General features: G+C 38.3%; 1 protein-coding gene and 1 long non-coding RNA gene across 2 annotated transcripts in view; one reads left to right on the forward strand and one right to left on the reverse strand.

The window, feature by feature from the left end:
• The window catches only part of LOC138016779 (uncharacterized), an 18,895-nt gene extending 3,060 nt beyond the window's left edge, over nt 1-15,835 (reverse strand). The window contains exons 1-4 of the mRNA XM_068863966.1: nt 15,736-15,835; nt 5,695-5,742; nt 4,112-4,413; nt 1,486-1,874 (exon numbers count right to left, since the gene is read on the reverse strand). Coding sequence (XP_068720067.1) covers nt 1,486-1,874; nt 4,112-4,413; nt 5,695-5,742; nt 15,736-15,816 — 820 coding nt within the window. The 5' untranslated portion in view covers nt 15,817-15,835. The remainder of the gene's footprint in view (nt 1-1,485; nt 1,875-4,111; nt 4,414-5,694; nt 5,743-15,735) is intronic.
• The window catches only part of LOC138015150 (uncharacterized), a 154,183-nt gene that overhangs the window by 67,552 nt on the left and 61,011 nt on the right, over nt 1-25,620 (forward strand). The gene's annotated exons all lie outside the window — the stretch shown is intronic.

Raw genomic sequence — 25,620 nt, forward strand, 5'->3', positions numbered from 1 at the left:
GCCGAATTTCCCGACTTTTCTCTCCACCTTTTTGACGACCAAGTTTCAAATGGAGTCTTCAGCTAGGTTTCCAGAGATAGATGCTACTGATTTACTCGAGATGAGGGAGAATAATCAGAACAAGAATACTCAAAGAAGCACAAAAAATTGGGTTAAACTGTTTGACCTGTGGCGTGCTGAGCGAAGCGAAGTGAGAAACGCTTGAGGAGATTCCCGAACACGAGCTTGACGACGTTCTTTGGAAGCTATATAATTAATAGGTAACAGGACTACATGCTTGTCCAATTTGGAAATAATTGGATTTAAAAAATCCTTCGGACTGCCAAATTGGCAGTCCTCATAATTTTTCTCATCCACTTATTTCCAAATTGGACAGCATGTAGTCCTGTTACATACACGAATCGCACTGTTTTTTGCTGTAAATCGCACCATTCCTCAGCCAACGAGAAAAGAATACTAAAACAAAACAACCGATCAGATTTCAAGGCTTGTTTAAAATAACCAATCAAATTGTAGAACAATCAAAGACAAAAAAAGAGCATTGTGTGGCGAATTTTGCAACTTTTGTTCCCAACTGGATCAATAAAATGGTGGTACTGACTATAATCCTGTATTTTAGCTATAAATAATGATTGTATGATTTCTAAATGGATGGAATAAAGTGGTAATTGAGCTTTGTGTCGCGCAATTTTGATCGGAAATTATACTTGTCATTCTCGTTCGATTTTGAAATCACACGTATGATTTCAGACCAAATTGCACTCCACTCAGTTCAATTACCATTATAAATGCCGTGCGTTTTTATCCTTAAAGTGGCTGACACGGTGACAGACTCCGCAGGAAAGGCTTAGTTGGTTGAGTTTCGGACTACCTTTGCGCATAAAGGGAGGACCCAGCAACACCAAAACTTGGGGTTTCAAGCCTTTTCGAATACTGACTGTGGGGCGTTAAAAAGTTGCATCTGTTCAATTCCGAAAAAAAAAACACCCAAACGAACACATTTTTTTCCTTTCGGGTGGGAAAGGTCAAAATTTCAAAATGTCAATCGACTATATCTTTATATGGTAGAAAACTTTGATAAAGATTTTTACTATAGCCTAGGACACTTCATAAAATAAGAACAAAGAAAAAAGGATTGGCCATATTTGAAACTTCCCCTAGCTTTCCTGGAAATGCGCTTTAGCATTACTGCTGAATAATTGCAAAGATACCTATTTTTCTGCTTAGTTGCATGAATTCAGTTTGAAGTCCGTGAATAATTGGGGTCGATTCTCTCTTAATTACTCAGGTTTCTAGATAAAACTGCCTAATGAGCCTGCATTTCGTGGTTTCAGTTTCATCAGTATTTTCGGTTATCCGAACGTCATTCACTTCGTCCAGTTGTAACAGTTAATTCGAAGAATATAATACCCGGATATGATAAATTGATATCAGAGCATCAGAAAAATGCAAACAGAACAAAATTTAAGAAAAATAAAGCAGTACCTTTTTGACTCTGCGTTAACGGATGTAAATCTATTTCCCTGGCATTGCGTTTTGCAGGCCTAAGAAAACGGTGACATCTTCCAAACGAGAAACAACGGCAGTAATAATTAACAATCAGAGCAATGATCACAGGCCCTACAACTGCAGCAATTATGACTGCCTTAACTTTCCAGTTAGCGGTCTCGTCTTCATGAGATTTCTCATCTGTAGTTGCTTCAGTTACAGTGGGTGATGGCATAGAAGTACACCCAGTTGTGCTGCTGTTAAAAGCGGAACAGATCATATTGGATTGTTCCCCCAATTTCTGCTGACACTCGTCTTCCACAGCGTACTGCATGTTTTCACCACAGCATGAGCAAGGCAAACAGCCTTTCTTGACGTCATAATACCTGTTGATCAGAAGGTCGCTCACGTAATGTAACCGTAAAAAGTGAAAGTTCTTCGTCTTCATTTCTGGCTCTATTGCGAGCAAGGATCTCATTGTTACTAGCCTGCGTAGCAAGCGTTCCTATTCGAAAGAAGAGCTCCCAAACCGATTTTCCGCAAACTGGCCGCGCGAAAGTTGGGGCAAGAGACTGAATATTCCCTCAACTTTGCACAACTTTGCGGAAAATCGTTTGGGAGCTCTTTTTTCGAAAGAGGAACGCTTGCTACGCAGGCTAATTGTTACAAGGAGCAAAGGACGGTGGCATCAGGGGACCGGCAAGGTGAACAAAATACCAGATCGTTTCCCTTTGGGCCTCCTTTTCGTAGGGTTGGTTTTTTTCCCTTCCTATTTTTTTTTGTAAAATTAAGCTGTTTATTTGATTAGGCATCCTTGTTTACAACCGAGAGATTAAAAGTGTCCAACACGCTAATGATACCATCGGTTTTTGCACAAGACCTTGAAGCCGTGCCCGATCTGTTAGATCGACGATATTTCAGCTGGTATGAGATCGATCATCACATTTAATACTAACACGATGTGGTAAGGGCAGTAACAGAGATAATAAAGGCACCTATTTTGTTTTAACACCTGCGAAAAAAACCCTCAAAACAATTTGGTCGGTTCTTGCTGCTCTTTTTTACCTTTATTTAGTAACATTGCAAACTTATTGTGAATTCTTCTTCGCATCCTAAGATTTTACTCTTTCTGTATTTTACGCTTCATGTCACTTTATTATTGTTGGTTGTTAATAAATTAAAACGCTTTAATCAATCAATCAATTAATCACTCAATCAGAGTTTTGCAGTTCGCCGCTGCGCGACTCGGGCAATTTCAGCAACCTCTGAAAACACGCGTGATATTAATCCTTAATTTTACTCGGCCCCATGCGATTACCTATACTAATATCATGGGTGACAAATTACTCCTTAATTTTGGCGCGAAATTTCAGCGTTAATTTATAATTTCACATGTGAAATTACAAAATTGCCATGGTAACATCTCTTCTCAATCAGAGCCAAGATGGCGTCGAGATTTAAGACAGTGACCATCAGTGAAGAAGTTACGAAATTAAAAGAAGCGGCAGAAAATTTAAATACGCGAAAGAGCACAATTAACTGGGTGAGGGTTTTGGAGAAGTGGTGTGACGAAAATAGCCTTGAGAAAGACCTGGAGATGATTCTTTCCGAGCAGTTGGATAAAGTACTCGAGCGATTTACGGCTGTAAGCGTAATTTGTCACCCACGACATTAAAAGGTAATCAAATGGTTTTCTCGTGAAATTAGGAAATGATTTCACTTGCGTTTTGTCAAAATTCTGACAAAACGCGCGTGAAATTATTTCCTAATTTCACTCGTCGCCATTTTATTACACATACTAATTCGTCTGGGACGAACTTGGGAAAACATTTTTTCTGCTTCTGTTACATGTAAATGTCCAGTTTAGTGCGTCTTCGAAGACACAGACGAATTGTGGGTCTCCAGTGTAATAACGGACAATCATTAATTTACTCCAGGTCCAGCTTAGGAGCTAAAAAAAGCACGTTAAATCGAAAGATACAAGAATTCATAAAATACTAAATTTAACTAGTATTGAGCTATCACACTCCATCACTACACACAAAATTTTGAAAAACAAGTAAAAATACTATAAACTAGTTTCCTGGCCTAAGGGGGAAAAGGAAACTGACAAATCAATTAAACCCACGACCTCCATAACATCGATTGCATGCAGAGATACAAGACCTCCTTGGGAGCCAGGCAGTTTATCTTGGTTCTGAACGGACCGTCAAAGTGTACCGCTGGTCTTCAGGCTCTACAACGTCATACGTCTTAAAATATGAAAATGCAACTAATGAACCAAGATAAACGGAGAACAGTTTCGTCATTATATATTACTCATAAGATTGCATCAACAATTTCAAAAAGAAGAAAAATCACAAATCAAGAGCAGTTGTAGTCTTGGTAACTATTGCCCAGATGTTAAACAAACAAACATGCAGTTTGTACTGTATTGTACAACTAAATGACACACACTAAGCTGTTGTAATAAGAAAAGACAAATCAAAAGAGATACCGCCACTCTTAATTAGTTTTAAAAAGAAGTTTCAAGTCCTCAAAAGCAGTGATTTTATGTTTTTCACTTTACGGAGGGATTATTAGTTGAGTGGCGAATACTAACATAAAAAAACACTCTAAATACCTGTTGTAGTCGTTGCAATATTTCTCACAGAGAACATTTGTTCTTGGTGTACACTCTTGGATAATCTTCTGACCCTCGACGCAGGGAGAATCACAAGGTTGACAACTGGACGTGTCGAATACGCTCGAAAAGTTGACTCCTCGCTGGCAAGGCACGCATATTACCTTAGTCTTTGACGAAATACGCGTGCCACACTTGGAAGAAAGTCCATGGCCAGGAAGACAAGCCTCGCAGTCTACGCAAACAATCTTGCCATCATCTTCAAAAACAGTGTATTGGTCATCAGTGCAAGCCTTTAGTGCCTAAACGATTGCATAAATTTAAAGCTGAGTTGTGGAATTATTCTCAAAAGAGGTCGGCGAGGACTCGAGTAAGTTATTTGTGTTTAAACCAAGTTGAACTATTGCAGTGGCAATTTAATACATTTGGAATTCTATTGAATCACTTATCAGAAAAAGAAGTTCGCATAATAACTTCCCAAACTGAAGATTGTTTTATTCTTCGCATAGAATTAGGACAAAAAATGAGGCTTACCAACTTTGTTATGGAAAAAATGCCTCAATTTCGATTCATCGGTCGTCATAACACTACGACTTCATGACAACGTTTAGCAATTTTTGGGCCGCAACTTTTGGGCAACTTAAGTGAATTTTTTTAGCCCCAAATCAATTTCCACATTTTCAGAGAGGATATCCAGTACAACCTCAGCTGATATTAAAAATCATTTTGAAAAATGGCTTAATTTTTGACGCCCTAGTTCGTACGCCCGCGAACAGCGATTCGCTCATAAACCTTGCCGACAATTTCCAGCCCCGTTGCTCGCTTAGATCTGGATCCGCCATTTTGTTTCCCATGGTCTTTTACCTCAATATTCATGGCGACACTAGGATCTCAGGGAAGAGAAGCTTTCATTTCTGGTTCTGACAACGAAGAATCTGAACCTAAGCCAATTTCAGTACCAGCGAATGATGGAGCAAGTTTTAGCGTTCTAACAGCAGCTCCAGTGGCTCGTTAGTGAAAACTTCACACCAACAAAGGCAAATACGACGGAAGGAGTGGAATCATTGAAATAATTACTTCTTTTTGAAATTTGGGTGTTGAAACTGAGCAACTTTTATAGCAAGTTGTTGAAGACTTTTATGTGAATTAAGTGGATAAAAGTTATGAGCAACTTTTTGAACTGTTGGAGCGACTTTGGTCATTTTTGGACAACTTTTGGGGTAGATTTTCATATACTGGACCAAAATGGCGGACGACAAAACGACTAGTGTTATTCTGCTTAGGCCTTGTTGATCAAGTTAGGTATTGTTATGTTCGCTTTGTTCTTTTGTTTTATGGACGTTGATAATTCCGTATCTGGTATATGAAAGACAAGCCAACTTTTGAGCCACTATTGACCCCATTTTTGAGCAACTTTTAAAACCTTTTTCTGGCCATGATTATACAACTGCTGCTTTGTTACGTTTTAAGTGTCCTTCCATCATAATTAGTGGGGCAGACGAATTTTAATTTGTCTCCTCTTCCAATTATGATGACTTAAATATCATTTTAAAAAAGTGTCATACTCATGAAATGATACTTACTTTGAGACAGGAAAGAGACAACGGTAAGACTGTTGTGATTGTTTTAGCCTGCAATGTAACATCGAACACCGCATCAGAGAAAATTATATGCAGGGTCGGTCCGGGATTTTTTCAAGCAGGGGGAAGGAGTGGCTGATACCAAACTATTCGTTGTATCAAACCAAGCTATCATGACTACGATACCAAACTATTCGTCAATTAATTATAAATTGTCCCACGGTTTGCCCCGAAACGTTGCGAAGTGGAAACTCTTGCAATGCTATTTGAACTTACGTCAATACATTGCCGTAACTTTAATTTACCGGTAAACGTTACAACAATCAGTAATAAATGCAAACAATCGAATAATGCGCGCGAAAACAGTGTAACAGAAAAAACAAACGTAAGTGCTTAATGGCAGGAAATTACAACAACAATAACAAAAACAACAATACCAACAACTACAGAAAACCAACACTAAAACATAAATGTTGCTAAAAAGATAGAGTTAGCTCCGTATGCTTTAGCCGCCTATTTAGACTGGGATTTTCCCAGCGGATATGAGCAGCCTCTTTGAACAACAACTGAAAACGATTAGGTACCGTATCTAAAATGGAGAAGCAGCTCTCAGAACAGAGTGTTCGACATTCCTCAGAGTGTTGCAAATGTCGGAAAATGTGAGAGGTCCTGTCCCTTCTCAGATGCTCACGAATGCGCGTCGAAATTTGTCGGAATGTTTTCCCGATCTAACAGGCATTACATCCTGCACAAGTGAATTTATACACGACACGGTTGTCTTTTACTGTTAACTCCCGGCTTTTACGGCACTTCTTGGTGCAAACGTAAAGTCAAAAATTTTTTTGACCTGGCATCGGATTAGACTGAAAAGAAGAAGAATTATTAAGCGGAAACTTTCCTTAGTGTGTGCAATAAACGTTTACTTAGTGCAACTGCAAGACATGCATAACATGCAGGAAAACGTCCTTCAGAGCATTGCCAATTTGCAGTTAGTTTTTCTGCAGACTATTTAAAGAAACGAGTGAGTTTTACTCAAGAGCGTGTTTTGTTACCTTTACATTGAATTTATAACTAAAGCTTAAAAAACTGAAAGACCTCAAAATGGTACAGGAAATTACAAAATAATTAAATTTGTGAATAGCATTAGTAATGTAAACAATCTTCGCACTGGTAAGTCGTAGCAATAATGGTTTAACCAGGAATTCGAAGTTGAGGAAATATTGTTGGCTTCCCAAATAAACTTCATTTTACACTATAATGACAAAACAGATCGTTTTCTGAGGTTAAAATCTTGGCTACCTATTCTCATTTGTCAGAAAGAAAAAATTTCAGTCTCCACGCGTATCACATTTCAACCCACGTATGCAAGTTTGTTAAGCTCGAATATTTCACAACGTGATGATTTCATAAAAGCCACCTTTTCCAGCGAAATTTTTAGTAAAACAAACAACATATTTGCTATTAGATGCTTCCTATTTCATTGCGTGCGTGAAAACAAGAAACCCAATGGTGTCAAATTACCATACGCAACAAATTTCAGGATCAAACCCTTTCCTGAAGAACCTTTCCTTGAATAATGAAGCACAAAATAGACAACAAGTTTTCTTTCAAATAATTCTTGGCTGTCACATCTCCAGTGATTTCTTTTACCTAAAGACTGTGCAGAGTTGAGCGCAAGATAAATATAACAAGAATTAGTGAACTTTCTAGCCGCTACCGGAAGACTGTGCAGAGTTGAGTACAAATAAATATAAATAGCCAGACAACTTCACTTAAGTTGATCGATACCTTCTCTGTCTTTGCTAAACCCATAAGTTACCAGAGAATTTTCCATTTGGTTTCAGTGTTGTACACAACACCACACTTAGTAAAATATTAGAAATAAAGCTCACTTTGATTACGGCTCGACAGGCGAAAGACTGTTGTCGTAGTCCATTACTCGTCGCTTTTAAGATTCCAGACATTTATTTTTCACCGCCTGTCTTGTTTATCCAATTGACGTTCCATTCTTGAGCTCCATAAAGGCAAATTTTGTTTAAAGATCTACCTAAACGCCATTTCTGTATTAATGACTTCGACGCCATTGCAGGTTAATTAAATATTCTAATGTGTCAACCAGGGAAAATCTGCGCATTTCTTCTACCCGCTAAAACCTACCAAAATACGCAGAGAAGACTCTGCACAAAGACACCACTTAGCAGGGGAGTGACAGGAAAGACTTTTCCAAACACGGAAAAAAAACCGACTAAATGCCACCAATTTTCCGACTGGCTTGTCTCTAATTCTTGAAAAGTTTGCACTTTTTTACCGTGACATGTGAATCTTGTAGTTCGAAAAGTTTAAAGTCCGAAGTCCACAGTGTGTAGTTCAAACTTGGGAACCTAACATTTTCTGCTAAAGTCGGCTCATGCCTGTGCTTGTATGTCAAATTCGTTTTTGCTGTCGTTCTGGAGTTCTCATAAAAGAGCGATGATAAACTGACAGTGTCATTTTCAATAACAAGGCTAGTATCGACAACTTGAAATTAACCATGCGTGGATTTAACATTATTTCGTCTCCATCGTTTCAACATCTAAGCTGAGACAAAGTTATTTGATGTAAAAGTAAGACATGCAGAAATGTGCCACGAATTAGCCTGTTTTTAGAGATCAACGTAACTCACAAATTGGGATACTAATTGTTCATTTAAGCTACAACAGCTACCAACCGCTCTTCAGTTGCCGTCCATGAAAAAATTTGCCTTGTAAGCGTTTTTGAGCCCCCTTCGTTAAAGTCTTTAAATACCCCTCCATAACTTTACAATTTACTCACGCGATAAACACACTTAATGACAACATTTTCCAGCGTCAAGGCTTTAATCCTGTTCTCACTCTTTCAACTGAAGGAGATCACGTCGAGAGAATTAATTATGCCGTGGTTACTGAACTAATTTGAGCAGGGTACTATCATATGGCCTTCAATGACTTTGTGTCAAACGTTTCGGCAACAAAATTGCAAGAAAGAAAGATTTGTATTCGAGTTCGATTGGTACCAATTATGGCAAAGTTGTTCTACTTCGAAATTGTAAACTTACCATCTTGTCTTCTCGTGGCTTGTTTAATTGATTTCAAAGTGAGCAGTCGCAATAAACAATGCGCAAAAGAAACTCCTGGAAAGAATGGCAACAATTCGTACCTCTCGGCAGTTAAATGACCAAGAAAGAATTTGAAGATAAATCGATGGACAAAGTGCCAAGAAAAGCAACAAGCGATGAAGGAAATTCGCAACAAGACCACCGTATAGCTTTCTTCTAGTACTGTTCGTTATGGATGGTAGTCTTTGGCGTTTAAGAGCAATGACAAAGTAATTAAATACAACTGAATGTATTCTAATTTATATGCTATTAAAAAACGGTGTGGTCAACGTTGCATTGCATTGCATTTAGGGGGTTGGCTGTTTATGTAAGAAAATATAAACTTGTCGAATTTGCAAACACCGGCCGTGAATTCAAGATAAAAAACAAGTATGGAGTGGTTGATGTTTTCACAACTAGCCAAAAAGTATAAAAAAGAGAAAAATGACCAAATTTTACACGCAAAAGGACAAATTCAATTTTATATTTACTGCCAAAGCTTTCTAATTCTTGAAAACTTCGCACTATTTTAACAACGTGACGTGAATCTTGTAGTTCGAAAAGTCCAAAGTCCAAAGTCCACAGTGTGTAGTTCAAACTTGGGAACCTAACATTTCCTGCTAAAGTCGGCTCATGCCTGTGCTTGTATGTCAAACCGGTTTCTACTGTCGTTCTAAATTCTCATAACCCAGCGATAATAAATTGATTGTGTCATTTTCAACAACAAGGATAGTTTTTAAGGCAAAAGATAACTTGAAATTAACCATGCGTGGATTTAACATTATTTCGTCTCCATCGTTTCAACATCTAAGCTGAGACAAAGTTATTTGATGTAAAAGTAAGACATGCAGAAATGTGCCACGAATAACAGTTTTCAGAGATCAAAGTTACTCACAAATTGAGGTACTAATTATTCATTTAAGCTACAACAGCTACCAACCGCTCTTCAGTTGCCGTCCATGAAAAAATTTGCCTTGTAAGCGTTTTTGAGCCCCCTTCATTAAATTCTTTGATACCCCTCCATAACTTTACAATTTACTGGTGCGATGAACAGCACACTGAAGGACAACATTTTAAGCGTCAATGCTTTAATCCTATTCCCACTATTTCAACTGGAGGAGATCACGAGAGAAGATTAGTTATGCCATGTGGTTACTGAAATACTATTACGACATGGCCTTTAATTAGTTTGTGTCAAACGTTTCGGCAACAAAATTGCAAGAAAGAAAGATTTGTATTCGAGTTCGATTGGTCCCAATTAAAGTAAAGTTGTTCTACTTCGAAACTGTAAACTTACCATCTTGTCTGCTGCTGGCTTGTTTAATTAACTCTTTTCCCTACCTTCCCAACCGCGAGAAAACCGCTGTAAATCTGGCATCGCCAAAAAAAGTTATTTTTCTCAAAAAATATTTAAAGTTAGGGGGAAAAAAATACCTTTTAAAGCTAAGAAAATAAGCTTTCCAACAGCATATAACTTATTTACAGACAACTGAAACCTTTTATAAAAGCGAAAGTTGAACGAAAAAATTTAAGAAAAATAACACAAAAAATAGTTTTCCAGGCAAAAATTGGTCATTTTAGCGTTGAATACGAATTTTTGGCTGGAAAATAAAATTTTCTTCAATTTATCTACTTTCTTGTACATAAATTTGACCGAAAACTGATGAGGCACGAATATTTTTGGATTTTTTGAAATAATCGGATTAGCGATCAATGCGTAATGTGATAAGGTGATGACAAGTCAAATTTGCGACCCGTTGCTAACGGCAACGGAAGCGATCGCATTACGAATAATGAACATCTGTTTGCCAAAAACCACCCAAATAACCGATTTTTCGACGGAAAATTCATCCCAGAGGATAAAACTATTCACTGGACATGTAATAAAGGTAAATATGTGCGAGCGAAAGCGAAACCAAGCGAATATTTTAAGGAAAAACACAATTCTGTGAGATCAAAGGACATGTGCTCCCAGACACGCAATTGCTTCGCTAAATAATTAATCTTACCTTTTCAGCGATTTTAACGCTTGAAATCCCATCCAATGAACCACAAATCCTTTTCTTTATCTATTCCGAAGCATGTAGTGTAATTTTTTGGCTGAAAAACTTTAGAAAAACCGCTTCGCGAGAGCTCGGCGATCGATTGAAAATTTGGTCATCGCATCGGCTCAAATTGCCTGAATTAGAATGGCCGTCATGTAGGCGTCATGAAAGCTAGAAAGCCGAGCTTTTTAAGGAAACTGGGGATATATCTCCCCAGTAAACACGCCAAATTTCAGCGCGATCGATGAAAAGGACGCTGTGCTACGAATCTTACAAGAATGAGTCTTCAAAGACTCATTTTCGGTGCGGGGTAGGCAAAAGAGTTTTAAGTAAACTGTCGCACGAAACCCTGCGGAAAAGAAACCCTCCTTGAAAAGAATGGCAACAATTCGTACCTCTCGGCAGTTAAATGACCAAGAAAGAATTTGAAGATAAATCGATGGACAAAGTGCCAAGAAAAGCAACAAGCGATGAAGGAAATTCGCAACAAGACCACCGTATAGCTTTCTTCTAGTACTGTTCGTTATGGATGGTAGTCTTTGGCGTTTAAGAGCAATGACAAAGTAATTAAATACAACTGAATGTATTCTAATTTATATGCTATTAAAAACCTTTGCATTGAATACCTTTCAAGGGGTTGGCTGTTTATGTAAGAAAATATAAACTTGTCGAATTTGCAAACACCGGCCGTGAATGCAAGATAAAAACAAGTATGGAGTGGTTGATGTTTTCACAACTAGCCGAAAAGTATAAAAAAGAGAAAAACGACCAAATTTTACACGCAAAAAGACAATTTCAATTTTATATTTTACTTTCAAAGCTCTCTAATTCTTGAAAAGTTTGCACTTTTTTAACAACGTGACATGTGAATCCTGTAGTTCGAAAAGTCCAAAGTCCGAAGTCCACAGTGTGTAGTCCAAGTCCCAAGTTTCAAGTTCTTGGTCGTGCCAGCATTGAAAAATTTTTAACTCCTCAAGTGCTCTAAATTTTATTTTTAAGTGGCACCCTAAAAAAAAAAAAACATTAACAACCACATCAGCTTGTTACAAATAAACAGATGGATGAATAAACAAATTGAGAATTCAGTAAAATACGTTGACTGAGATATTCACTTTGTGGACTGCTGAACAACACAGAAAATGTAGCAAGAAAAGGTTGCTCATGAGTGAAAATCTAGAGTTTGCGTACTGAAGATTTTACCGTAAAAAATGATTAAATTGCCCTTAATATAACCTAATTGGAGAACATATACCAATTAGTCTTTATACGGAAATTGTCATGATTCTAGAGCGCCCTAGAACTTTCTAGACTTTGCATTTGGTTAAAGGGACGGAATTTGCTATTCAGACTCTTTGTGTAATACATTTGTTGTAATACAGTTTCTAAAACCCCATGAAGCCTGATTCAATATTTCATCATTGGATTAAAGATAGCTAAAAGGATTCTGAATGCAATGTTAATCTACTTGTGATTTTGGAGAGACTTAAAATTGTTGGGTTGTCGGTCGCAATATGTCCAATATCATTCTCACTCTCTCTCTTTCCTGGTAACAATAATATGCATGTCTTTTCCACGGAATGCTTCTAAATGCGTTCACAACCGTGAACGCCTTGCCCATATTCAAGCTTGTTATAACTGGTTGTTAAAACGTATTTGGCCAACCATTGATTTGCCAGAGTCATCAAGTTCTCTAAAAAATGGACGAAATTAAACAATGCAATGTTTGTGATAAATATGCTTTCTCAGGGTATTTTATAATGTGTTTAATTATTGAAGAGAAATGTGAAGTTTATGATAACCTTCACAGATAGCTCATTTTTCTACAAAAGAAAGAAACGAAGAAGAATGGAACTAAAAGAACAATATACGGAGCCCGGTAAATGCCATGGTCATCATTCTTATTTTTTTTCCAACTTTTGTAACAACTTTTTTGTCGAGTTTTTTGTTGCCGACTTTTGTGACAACTTTTTTGCCGACTTTTCTGTCGACTTTTTCGGCAACAATTGTGTCAACTTTTTTGTCGATTGTTTTGTCGACTTTTGTGTCGTGTTTTTTGTCGAGTTTTCTGTCGGATGGTTTTTTTGTCGACTTTTGTGTCGACTTTTGTGTTGAGCTTTTTGTCGACTTTTGTGTCGACTTTTGTGTCGAGTTTTTGATTAATTTCTGACTAAAATAAAAAAGCGTTGAAATCGTTCATAAAACAAATTATGTCAACTTTTTTGACATGCATGCATTCGCGGTGTTGGCTTCTCAGATACTGGCCAACATGGCCTCGTTTGTGCTTGTTATTCTCTTTACAGTTGCTTTGACAAAACGTCCACATGTGCAGGTGTTCGGCTCCAAACTATATTCCCACATTGCAAGATTACTCTGGCAGACGTAATGATATCATTGAAAACTACTTTCATCTTGGCCTGGAGTACTCAGAAATTTTGTTGTTTCTTGGATTATTTCATGGCATCATTCTAAGCCTTAGACATTTAAAAAGGCTCTTGAAAGCCAAAGGACTTGGAAGAAGAAGAAACACTAGTGACTTAGATAATCATGAGCCTGCGGGCAAAACTCGTCAAAAAACTCGACACAAAAGTCGACAAAAAAGTCGACGCAAAACTCTACAAAGAATTGTTGTCAAGAAAGTTGACAAAAAGTCGGCCAAAACAAAGTCGACAGAAACGTGGACACGAAACTCGACAAAAGACTCGACTGAACGCTATAAAAAAAAAGAATGATGACCATGGCACTTACCGGGATCCGTAACAATACCATAAAGAATGCTCCCACCTGTTTATCCGCCTGAAAAAAAAAAAAAGAACGAAGGTTATTAATAATTAAACGCGAAGTTATTAAACTATTCACATCTCTGAAGAAAACAGAGGTTGCCATTCTGTTTCAAATTAGTGGAATTGAAAGTTTTTCTGCTTTCAAATGTGAGTTACGAATCCGTAAAGACAGTACGCCTACTATATTTTGATAATTTCAGTCGTTGCAATATTCGTTCTCAGGTGAATATTAGAAACTCGGCAAGTCCATTCATACGTAATTGTGTTCCAAGCTTTCTGTGTTTCACAAGAAAATGATTTGGAGCGGATTCAGGTAGAAAGGTGATATAAGTGAATTAAGGTACTCAAACCACGAGAAGTGTACGTACCTATGAAGAAAATTTTCACCTAAAATATTTTCAGTTAAATCTATATCTTCGTCTTCGCATGTGAGGTAGTTGGTCCTTTCGTTTCACAGCAGGAGGGAGTATCTAACTATTATTTTCCAATGATATTTTATGACCCACTCCTTTTGCCAGTGTGACGTCTCGTAGCGACGGGCAAAAAGTTCGGGTCGCTCGAGTGGAACGCTATCCACTCAACATCGCCAGTGCTTAAGAAGGGTCAAAAATTAAAGAAAAAACCTTTAGTCAGGTGGCTAATTATAAGTGACCTGATCGTGACAAGATAAGATAAAAGCATGAAATTTGGCACACAGTTTGCTTATACCCTACCAAATGATATTAGATGGGTGCGCATGACAATCTGCTCACCATTCCGTTTTAAGGCGATTTAAGTTTTTGACCAAATTCAAGATTTGGGATAACGGTGGTAAGATTTTCAACAGTTATTTTACCGCTATTTAAAGCGAAGATCAAAAATAAAGTACTTTGCTATTTTATTAAAGATTGCATTTAAAATAGTGTCGACAAAGCCACATGTAAGTACTAGTACCCAGTCCTCGCTCGGCCGATAGCATAATAGCACAAAAGTAGAACAAATGCGTGAAAATTGACCGCGTCTTTTCGTACATCAAATCTGATCAAAATTAGAAATGCTTATTCTCGATGCAAAAACCGTCACAATTGCCCGTCGCTCTAAGATTTGCTCTCCGGACAGTCACATGTACACAATGGCGTGCAATTAACACTTCTTTAGCAAATTGGCAGCGTGAGCAGCACCCTTTCAGGTCCACTTGATGAGTTCTCTGCCCACAGTGAACATTTTAGGGATGGTCATCCAAACTGGTTTCCACTAATTGTTCTCTCCTTTAACCCATGCAGAGAATTCTGTGGGAGAAGGAACATCCTGCATCCTGATGATTTCCAAATCCCTGCCAGTGTATACTCACCCCTTCGAGCACGCTGAAGAAATGCATCCTGGAATTTAATTGTTTGGAGAGAAAGCTATAGGTCGTTTTTATTTTACTTTGAGAAAAACGGGCATCGATAACGAATTGTTTACTTCCTCCTTATTAATTTTGCAAGTATATTTTTAATCAAATTAAAACCTCATTTCTACATACTTTTTCCACAATATCTAATTGGAGTGTCTAAGTCTCTCTTTCGCTTGAGAAAAGCATCAGTCTTGTGGCGTACACAGAGTCCAGGGGACTCGATTTCTCATATATCATGATCGTAAATCGCTCTATCTCCTGCAAATTCTCTGACGAGACACTCAGCTGCTGGAAGAGATGAGTCGCAATGTGCTCCAGGGCAGGTGTTACTTCACCGTTCAATAGGACATTTGCATAATGACGCGTTTGCCTACAAGTACTAAAATCCTTCAAGATTTCAAGTGCTAGTCTCATGCTAATTAGAGCTGTTGCTATTTTTACCCCACAAAACTTAAATAAGGAAATAAAAACAAACTGAATTCTGGTAGTTGTAGTCAAATGACGCTGCCGTGAAAATTGCCTATTCCCATGCACGCTGTCTATTTTCCGTTACCACAGAACTACGAAGTACCGAAGTAATGAAAGAAATAAACAGAAATCAATTGCAACAGCAGAGAAAAATAAACTAGCACCAGATTGAACTTACCTCCCAGTCCGTAATAATAACTAAACTTTTTTTTTCTCGGACGTATGCTGCGCTCCGATGTAAAATGATGCAAAATGAAAGCTCACCAATACTGGCAATTTCAGCTTCTCTTTCTGCGCTTCCACTTGATGAACTTTGAGGGGACTAATATGGCAAACCATCAACATCTAAGAGTTTAAATTTCACACCCCCGTAGCCTAGTATGCCCTTCCATGAAGCTCTTATTCTGGACTCGAAATTCGTCCAATTTGCTGTGTACTGCCCCTTGAAATTCCGACCGGTTGACAATATTGCTCGCCTGATTTGCCCGAAGGTCGCAAAGGTTTCGTTTGAACTCAACACACTTCTGACCGTTGCAAATAAGTTGCAAATAATGCAAATAAGTACCATTTCCTGGTTTTTTTATCAACGTAGGAATCCTATCATCGCTAAATTCAATAAAATTGACCACTTAATCCCTGAGAAGTTCTTTATTTAATTTTTACCGTCAATATGACAGCAAATTTGACCACCATTGTTGAAAGACACCGAAGCGGGACGTGAGGTCACACTGGTATGCGGTCTGACCCAACGGCGTCTTCAGTGACGACCCCTCCCTCCTGAGTCAGAGCAATACCTTAGGATCAGTTCATGAAAAAAGATGAAAACGCAGGTTTTGCTTTGAATTTTTTGTTCCCAGCATTTCCAAGTTCATGGAGTACGAGATGCTTTTCCATACATTACCTCTAATTTTCAAACTCTTCTTCCAGTCAGGGATCTTAGTGCTCTATGTTCATCAAGCATGTTGACTATCCCTTAGTGTATACAAATAAGCTGTTAAAACTACAAGATATTTCGATGACTGTGATGACGTTCGTGTATGCTTAAAGCCGGTTGCACACGAGCAAGTCTTCCTTGCCGTGTGTCATTGTGATGAAATATTCGTGCATCATGGCTTTATTAACAGAGCAAGCAATTGTAATATCCAGTTCAGCACTAGCAGCAGCAGAGCCTCTCTTGTTTCCCTGGGTCGAGTTTAACATGGCAAACAACAGCAGTGCCCAGCCGATGTTATCATTAATAACCGATATGTTCTCCAAGATTTAAGATGCATTCTTATTACATTTTTTTAGAATTGGTTTATATAAATTTTATGGTTATACCTTATTAATATTAATTAGCTCAGCTTCTCGGTGATCTGTCTGGTATGGAGTGTTTCATTATTCTTTAACAGATTATCCCTATGGCTTCTTACATTTTCTTTATTATTTTTTAATGCGTATAGTTGTTTCCATTTAATTGAAATAAATAAATAAATGAATGGATTATATTCGGCTTTTTCAAACTATCTGTTAGCCCCAAAATAGGCCATTTCCGAGTTCATGTCTGCCTCCTCTTTTCAAAGCGAATCTAAGTGCGAAGTTTTTGTGATGGTAATTAGTTCTACTTTACATATGAATGAAAACTAATTTTCATAACAAAAACTTTGCACTTAGACTCGCTTTAAAGAGGAGGCAGAAATGAACTCGGAAATGGCCTTCCAGGCGTCTATTTTGACCGGAATTCAATAAAGACCAATCTCTTTTGCTGTGCGTTTACTTTTTACAACCCCCTCGAACAGCTGCTTAAAACACAGAGTTTTCAATTGCAGCCTGGATTGGATCTCTTTGCTGTTTCTTCATTAGGGAGCAAAAACAATAGCTTCCCCCCCCCCCCCCCCTGCACGTGCGTTGTCCACTGTGTTCCATTTCTTTGCCGCGGTCTGCAAAACAGCAACGTGAAATAGCCAAATTTGAGGTTTTATGAAGAACGTCAGCATTTTAGGATAGATTTTCTTCCCTAAATTAAGCGCCGTTCCGACCAGTGTCATTTTTGAGAAACTACCACACCTTTGTCATATTAGGATGAAATAAACCTTATTCCAAAATGACTGTCATTTTAGTATTCTTTTGTTAGCTTGAAAATTAAGCTGAAAATTCAAAAGAATATTTAACCTTGGAGGAGGCAACAAGGGCTAATTTGCAAGTGAACAAAAGCACACTAAAATGGTGGCCATCTTGGTATAAGGTGTATAGTCACAAGTGATTACAATAAGGTGAATTTATATTTTGAAATGACGTTCTCGTTGCCGTCGCCGGTGTCGTTGCTTAGTAGGGAGCTTTAGCAGCGACGGCAACGAGAACGTTACAAATTTGCATATTCAGTGGCAAAAACAATAGCTTTGCGCGCTCTGCACGTGCGTTTTTCATTTTTGTCCATTTCTAGATCTTTGCCGTCGTCAGCAACCATGTTTTAGGTGTTATGGAGAACGTCAGCACTTGGAGATAAATTTTCATTTTTCTCCCCTAAATTAAGCGCCTCTCGTAACGGTTTCATTCCTGAGGGACTGCCACACCTTTGTCATATTAAAAGGCTTGGAATAGTAGCGTAGTGATCGCAATAACGTGAATTTATGTTTTTACATGATCTTCTCGTTGCTGTTCCCGTCGTCGTTGCTAAAGCTCCCTACTAGTCTCCCTATTAAAAACGACGGCAACGAGAACGCCACAAAGCAAGAATATCATTGGTCAAGAGAGGAAAAATAATCGTGCTGCACGTGCAGCACAAATTTCCGTGCAATTATTGCCGTACTCCGCAAAACAACAACGTGAAATCACCAAATTTTAGGTTTAGACGACAACGCGAGCATGTAACAATGAACCATCATTAATTTCTATTTTTACTTTTAAACCGTTCGTACCCATCCACCTAAAGGATAGTTCACCCGTCTTGCACAAGCTGAACAAGACGGAATAATCGCGAAATACTTGTGATAGCGCTAAGTTATATTTGTAGTGACGTTTTCGTCGACGATGTCGTTGTCCTTGCTTAAACCCCCTAAGGTCAGAAGAAAGCACCTTGCCGTCCACCATCTATTTACCATCTCAAATCCAACGCGCGCTCATTGAATAATTGTTGAAAGATTTTCATGCGGTACATATCCAATTTATATCTTATTTTTACATCAAACGATGCCCGTTCTGATTCAAACTAGTAATTTCCACGGATCTTTACTTTTTGCTGCCATCTGTCCCGTTTTACTTGACTAGGCTCTGCTGAAATGCCTTTTGGTTATACAATACAATACAATACTTTATTTAACGAGGGTAACATATTAACCTTAAACAGTTTTCTAACATGTGGCATGTGGTTGTGTCTCTGTATTTAATGTTTTCTGCAGTGATAGCCAAGAACCCTGTATAAATTAAATGTGTAATCTCCAGCTCATATTTTGTACTACAATACAAGTAAAAAACTGCTTCAATGAGGAAGTTTGAAAATAGAAAGAAAGTGTGTCTCAAAGAGCTTAAAAAATTCCTCAGTTTGCATTAGAGCATATTTGGACTTTCAAAATTTTGCGGCGGGGGATACCCACGGACCCCACCCCCTCCTCGCTTCCCCTACAGAAATGGGCCTCCGGACCATTACAGTTGAGTAAGCCGCCACTGATAACTTTCGTGCCCTCATATTTTCAATTTCGTTCTTACGGGCCTGAGTCCGTAACAACAATCCCAAACCCTCTACAGTCGACGAACATTTTCTCTCCCCTCCTCACAATATTTCTTATGACACGTAATTAATTCCTATCGAAAAAATATTTTCCAACTGACTCGAACAAGCAAGGCAAGGTAAGGAAAGCGTTTTTAATTTCAAAAACTTAAGCAGTGATCCCAATGGCGGGTTTAAATATCCACGAAGTACACATTTTAGATTTCAGTTTATTATTACAGTCTCTACTGTTATTTTTTACCCGTTATTTATCCGTTAAAGCCTGGCCAAACGCTTGCAACATTTCAACGCAACATCTTGCGACATTGTTGCATGACGTTGCGACATGCGTTGAATGGGCTAGCCAAACGCACGCAACATATCGCAACAGGGTGGCCAAACGTACCCAACATGTTGTGCCCAACAATGTTGCAACATGTTGTGTTGAAATGTTGCGAGCGTTTGGCCAGGCCTTTACTCTTCTAGTATTTAAATTCAAATTAGTTGTAACTACCATATTTTGTCAACATCCATTTACTGTATGTAAAAATATATGTACATAGAAGCAATCCAATGTAAACTATCATTGTGACCAGAGGTAATAGAGGGGACTGGTTTGGAAGCTCGGCAAACATCAAAGGAGCGAACAAAGATGCCAAAAGTCCACGAACGTGCACAATCGCTTATACGTAACCAACACGTTTCTATTGGTTAGTTCCTCAGTACGGAGTAAAAAACTATTGCGTTTTGTGCGCGGTCAAGGCCAAAAAAGAGAACAAAAACCTACAACAAAGAAAGTTGTCGGGTTTCATAACCATTCCCGTCTATTAACTATGTTGTGACTGGACGAAAAAATGGATTTACACTAAAATATGGTGCAAAGATTTACCTACTCAGGCGCAAACGTTAAGCCTATCATTGTTTAACTTTATAGCAAAATTAGCTATGTGAGCAATTCGAGGCGACCTGTTTTCATTAACTTGCCTTAGGTACGCAAAATGGTTTCAAATAGATGACGTTCGGTCCTTGAAAAACTACATGAGACTACGCACTTGTTCCGGGTCACGTGACGATTATCAAAACAATAACCCGGGAGCTCCGCTTTTAGAAATGGCTAAATCTCTTTGTAAGGTACCATAGAAAATACAGCCAATCAAAATGCAGAAAGCCGTTGTATATATAAACAATAGTCTTAATTTGGCGCTAAAATATGCTCTGCTATTTGTCCGCGGACATTATCTGTTCCGAGAAGCGAACAGTTTTCCGAGAGCGAAGCTCGAGGAAAACTGTGAGCTTCGAGGAACAGATAATGTCCAAGGACAAATACCCGAGCATATTTTTAAGCCAAATTGAGGATATTGTGTTTATTATCCTTCAAATATTGTTCGCAACAAGCGGGATCTACCAGTCCATCATTTGTCAACACGTCAAAGTTTGTCAATTGGCTTCCAAAACCGCGTCATTCAATATTCATTTCCAGAATCTCGAACAGACTTCGCTTCAGTTAAAAGAATATGCTTGGGGAAAAAGTTCAACATTTCAGTGAAAGGAAAACATACTTTTTTAATTGTGTGGATACAAGTGGCGGATACGATTTACAAACAGCTTACCGTCAAAAACGTTAACAGCGTATGAAGTGGATTTTTTGGTGTTTTCTGGTACCGCTCTATCGACCAGCGGGTTTATCTCTTCTTCTGTTACGAAAGCAAACCGTTCTGCTATCCTAACATTAATTTTATTGTGAGACTTGAATCCTTGAATTCGGTTTTAAAAATTGGGGAATATCATTGGGGAATATCCTCGGATATTCCCCAGTTTTAGCTGGGGAATATTCGCCCACGTGACGGGTTTAGACCAATCGCCGTCGAGCAAAAATATTTGATGGATTATATTCGTCAGTATAAATTCACACCCAACCTTCCCATCGTGCTTTGCTGGCCACTGTATTTTCTATGGAATAGTATAAAATAGTTATGCAATCTTTCTCGTGGCATACCGCGGAATATCCCACTCATCACTTGTATTTTCTCGGTTTACGTGTTGTCGGTCAAATCCGGTTTCATGTTGAATCCGTTTTTACTTAGGTTAAATTGTTGATCCTCACTTTACTTAGGTTGAATATGCACTCTACCAAGTTTAAACCAGCTATCAACCCCCAAAAAGAATTGAAAACACATATACCTTCCCTCAAGCTGTGTCTTACGCATCTCAACACGTCTAATATTAATATTTCGTATTATCTTATGGGTTTCTGTATTCATACATTTGTCCATTCAGTCTCAACATTACAATGATAGTAACGGAAAAAGGAACTGTACTATGCAATTACCGGTACTCGACCTCGGACCCACCATATCTATATTCCTGTGTCTTCACCACTGCACTACAACGACGAACATATTCAACCCAACACAGCTCTCTTCATTATTTACTTTACTATAATAAGCCAATTGATATCCAAATATAATAACCAAAGCTAATTATCCTAACCTAACCCTAATTTTTCTCTAGGCCTAATCTAGGCTTCAAAACAAGTTTCTTCAATTCATCTGAGTGCGTGTTCAACCTACAGGTAAAATGAGGATCACCAATTTAACATTCATTGGTAAATGTTACCGCGAGCGACTCTCGAGGGTTAACAAGAGGTGTTGTGAGCCGATTTGAGGTGATAAGGACTACTTTACGGGCTTGGTCTAGCGACAAATGCACTCTTGATGTATATAACAAGGTATAAGCTTCTGAAATAGTTAAAAGAAACAACTTGTCTACATATTTAGCTTCAAGTGGCGATTACATATTTTGATTGAAGAGAAACTAACGAAACCTTACTTACTAAATAAAATAATGATATTAGTGACCCGAAGGGCTGCAAGACTTAAGCTGGATAAGATTGACACTAGTAAGACTTCGTGATTTTAACCGAACTAGTGACGTACTGAATAAGTCTTACGGAATCTTAGAAATGACTCTTAGGTAAATGGTAAAGCTAACGACTAGAAAACCGGACTACTGCAAGTATGAAACAAGTAACACTTACATATTAGTCCTTCGCTTGCCCCTGAAGGAGAGCTAATACTTGATACTTCAATTTTCGAGGTGACTTCACTAACGCGAAAGCTCACGAGCTGCTAATACTAACTATAAAGGAGGCTACGTGATGGTTTCTGATAAAAACTATAAAGCTTAATTAATTGTTCCCTTTGATTTAGGAAGGGAACTACTCGATTACGTGGTAAGAATACAATGAATCATTAAGCGTCCGTTCCAGTAATTAAAAACGGATTCAATCTGAGAAGGGCGACATACACACTCGCCTAAAGGTTCGTGTGTATACCAAGAAAATACAAGTGACTCGTGAGATATTGCACGGTATACTACTCGAAAGCGTTGCATAACTAGTATATATTATATCGTAGTAGCATACCCACAATGCACAGGCCTGGAGGCCGGGCCGCGCCATGTCTCGTGCCGGCAAAACATTCATCATGATTTCAGCCTTGTTCGGCAGAAATTGCATTTTTTATAATTTTAGAACTATTGGACCAGAAAACAATTGTGGCCTTACCATTTCTGACGATCGAGTCAGGACAGAAGCCATTTGAATTTTTTACTTTCAATCAGTTTTTTAGAACGACATAGATTGTGAAGAAACGGAGGATTGTCACAACCTCGTTCCCAGGGTCTCCATTATCGTTGAGAAGAGACCCTGGTTGGGGCTGGTCACGTGTCTCCCAAAATTAAATCTGGGAGATTTTTTAAAATTTATGTTTGGGGAGGGGTGGCAGTGTAGGCCTTGTCATCATTGTGAGGAAGGGAATCACAACGCATTTGATTTCGTGGCAGAAGACCACGGAAAAAACGTTTCACGGCAAGGTATTGAATGTACTACACATGGAATTCGACGAGAAAGCCAAAAAGTTGTTGTCAAATCAATCGGACGCAACAGAAAGTCTTCTCGCGTCGTTCGAATTTTTGTATGCCCGTGAGAACATCCGGATTCAATCTTTATACTTGGGGAAGCTCAAGTGAACACTCGATTCGGAATTGAGTGATAAGGAAGGATACTAATAGTTTGCGACGCGTTTAAAGAAAAGAAAGTTTTGTCGAGAAAGGAAGCAAGCGAAACGTTTATCCATGAGAAATAAACATGTGCGGCGATCGATCAGTCGGTGTCATAAGCTTATATACCTTAAAATTCCGAAAGTAAGCCCCTCCATGTATAAACCCATCCAAATATAAGTCCCCCAAAGCGGAAACGCAAAAAACCCTTCGTTAAACCCCGCGGGAGCTTGTACTTGGAAAATTTCCCTCAAATACAAAGTAAAACAAAGCAAAAACGGTAAATTTACTTCCAGCTATAAGGCTAGCCCAATCGATTTGGAAACGCAAATTTCCCTCCGTAGATAAGCCCCTCCAAAAATAAGCCCTTCGAAAAGAAGAATATAAGCCCCGGGTCTTATTTTCGGAATTTTAAGGTAATTGTTTATGTCACGTATCGACATCAAACTAACTGTGCAGGTATTTTATTTTGTTCTTTGATTTTCGTTTTTCTTCCGAATGTTAAACAAAGTGATTCCTAAGTCGAAAGCTTGTACAGCGAGAAGACAGTTATCTATATTTCAACAACTTCGTGCCGTTGTTATGTTTTTACAACTGTACACCGGGGCTTTAGCGTTTCATTTATAACAAAAATCAGTTGTGAAGCATATTTTTGGCGCCGGTGAAAATAAAACAGACGAGACATTTTATCAAGCAAGCGTAGTGTGTGGTGTATTTTCATGATAGTGTATGATACGTAGAAGCAACCTTAGCCACTAACGAATTTTTTTTGCGAACTTCAATCGCCATTCGACATCGAAGGTCTTATCGGTCACAAAAGCTCTTGGTTTTAGCTTGGCCGCTTTTGTGGGAATCTCCTGTGGGAATATAACATCAGCTGTTTCAACCTTTTTGAAACTGACATTGTAAAGATTATTTATTGAAAATATGCCTTATCAAACAATTACGCGGTCGCCCAGTTGCGAGTCCAAATATAACAAAAACTCTACCCCAGTGGGAAAATGTTTGTCGAGGAGAACCACGTGACCAGCTCCAGCCAGGGTCTCTCTCCTCATCGAGCCGAGACCATGGTGACGAGGTTGGGAGTGTCAATTCCTGATCGCAGATAGTGTTGTAAAAAAAGGGGTTCGATTGGGAAGTTAGGAGGGAGCAGGCGACAACAAAAAATTCCCTGTCATTTTGAGTTATATATATATATATATATATATATATATATACATATATATAGGGTATATATATATATAGGGAGAATGAAAAAATGAGTAGCTGGCGAACTTCTCACAGGTCTAGTATATTTTAATTTCGTGTAAACGTTTCGCCCTTCGGGCTTCTTCAGTACACGCTATAAAAACTAAAAACTAAAAATACCTGGTACAACTGAACTTTGCGCTATTTATACAAAACCATGAACCAAAAGGTGTAAAATGTTTAAAATTGCAAAAAAATTATAAAAAATCACAATATGTCATGTAATATGTGCGGTTGGAATTCATTAAGTGGACAATACGTGAGATAAGAAATAGTTAGCTCTATTCCGAAAAAGGCGTTAATCACCAGACATCGAAACTAATAATTAAAAAAAAAACAACAGGACTTTGTAAATCATGCAATCAGGTGGCCATATGATGAGCGCAAAACAAGATCCCAAGAGGAAGCCTCTGGAACCACGCCAGTACTAAAAACAACAGAACCCCGCCCAGGGGCTCTAAAAAGTAATAGAATCCCTGAACAGGGCCTGTGAGAATGCCGATCTGCACAGCGTAACTGAAAAAAAGCCCAACTGGTTGCACAATTACTCCAGTGAATGATTAATTAAACCTTATTCTATTTTTGGAATTAAACTCGGATCTTTTGTTCAAGCCGTAAGGTTGGAGGGTGCATAACTGTGCGCACCAAAAGGCCTCTCTTGTGAGTAAAACCTTGTCCATATCATCAGTAGTGTCATTAACAATTTTTTCAATAACAATGAACTCAAAGTCAGACATGTGATGTTCTTTTCTCTTGAAATGGACGGCCAATTCACACGTGGCCTTGTTGGTCAACATAGCCGATGTGTGATTTCGAAATCTGACCTTGAATTCATTCGATGTTGAACCTACGTATTGAATCTTGCATGTTTTAAAGGTGACTAAATAGATGACATTCTTCGACCTACAATGTACATCCTGTCTAATGGAGTAAAAACGGCCTGTACAGGCGCTGTGAAAGATCTTATTTTCAACAAGATAATGTTTGCATAGATCACATTTGTTCTTACATTTAAAACATCCTACGGGAGTATTATTGCTGTTATGGGTTTTTTTAGGCCTTGCTAGAATCTCTTTTATGTTTTTGGGTCTTCGATAAGAAGTAACAATTGACCCCTTTGGGAAAATCTGGGATAGCAATGGCGATTCATAAATAAG

This window comes from Montipora capricornis, chromosome 9 (genome assembly GCF_036669925.1).
Source record: "Montipora capricornis isolate CH-2021 chromosome 9, ASM3666992v2, whole genome shotgun sequence".
Classification (NCBI taxonomy): domain Eukaryota; kingdom Metazoa; phylum Cnidaria; class Anthozoa; order Scleractinia; family Acroporidae; genus Montipora; species Montipora capricornis.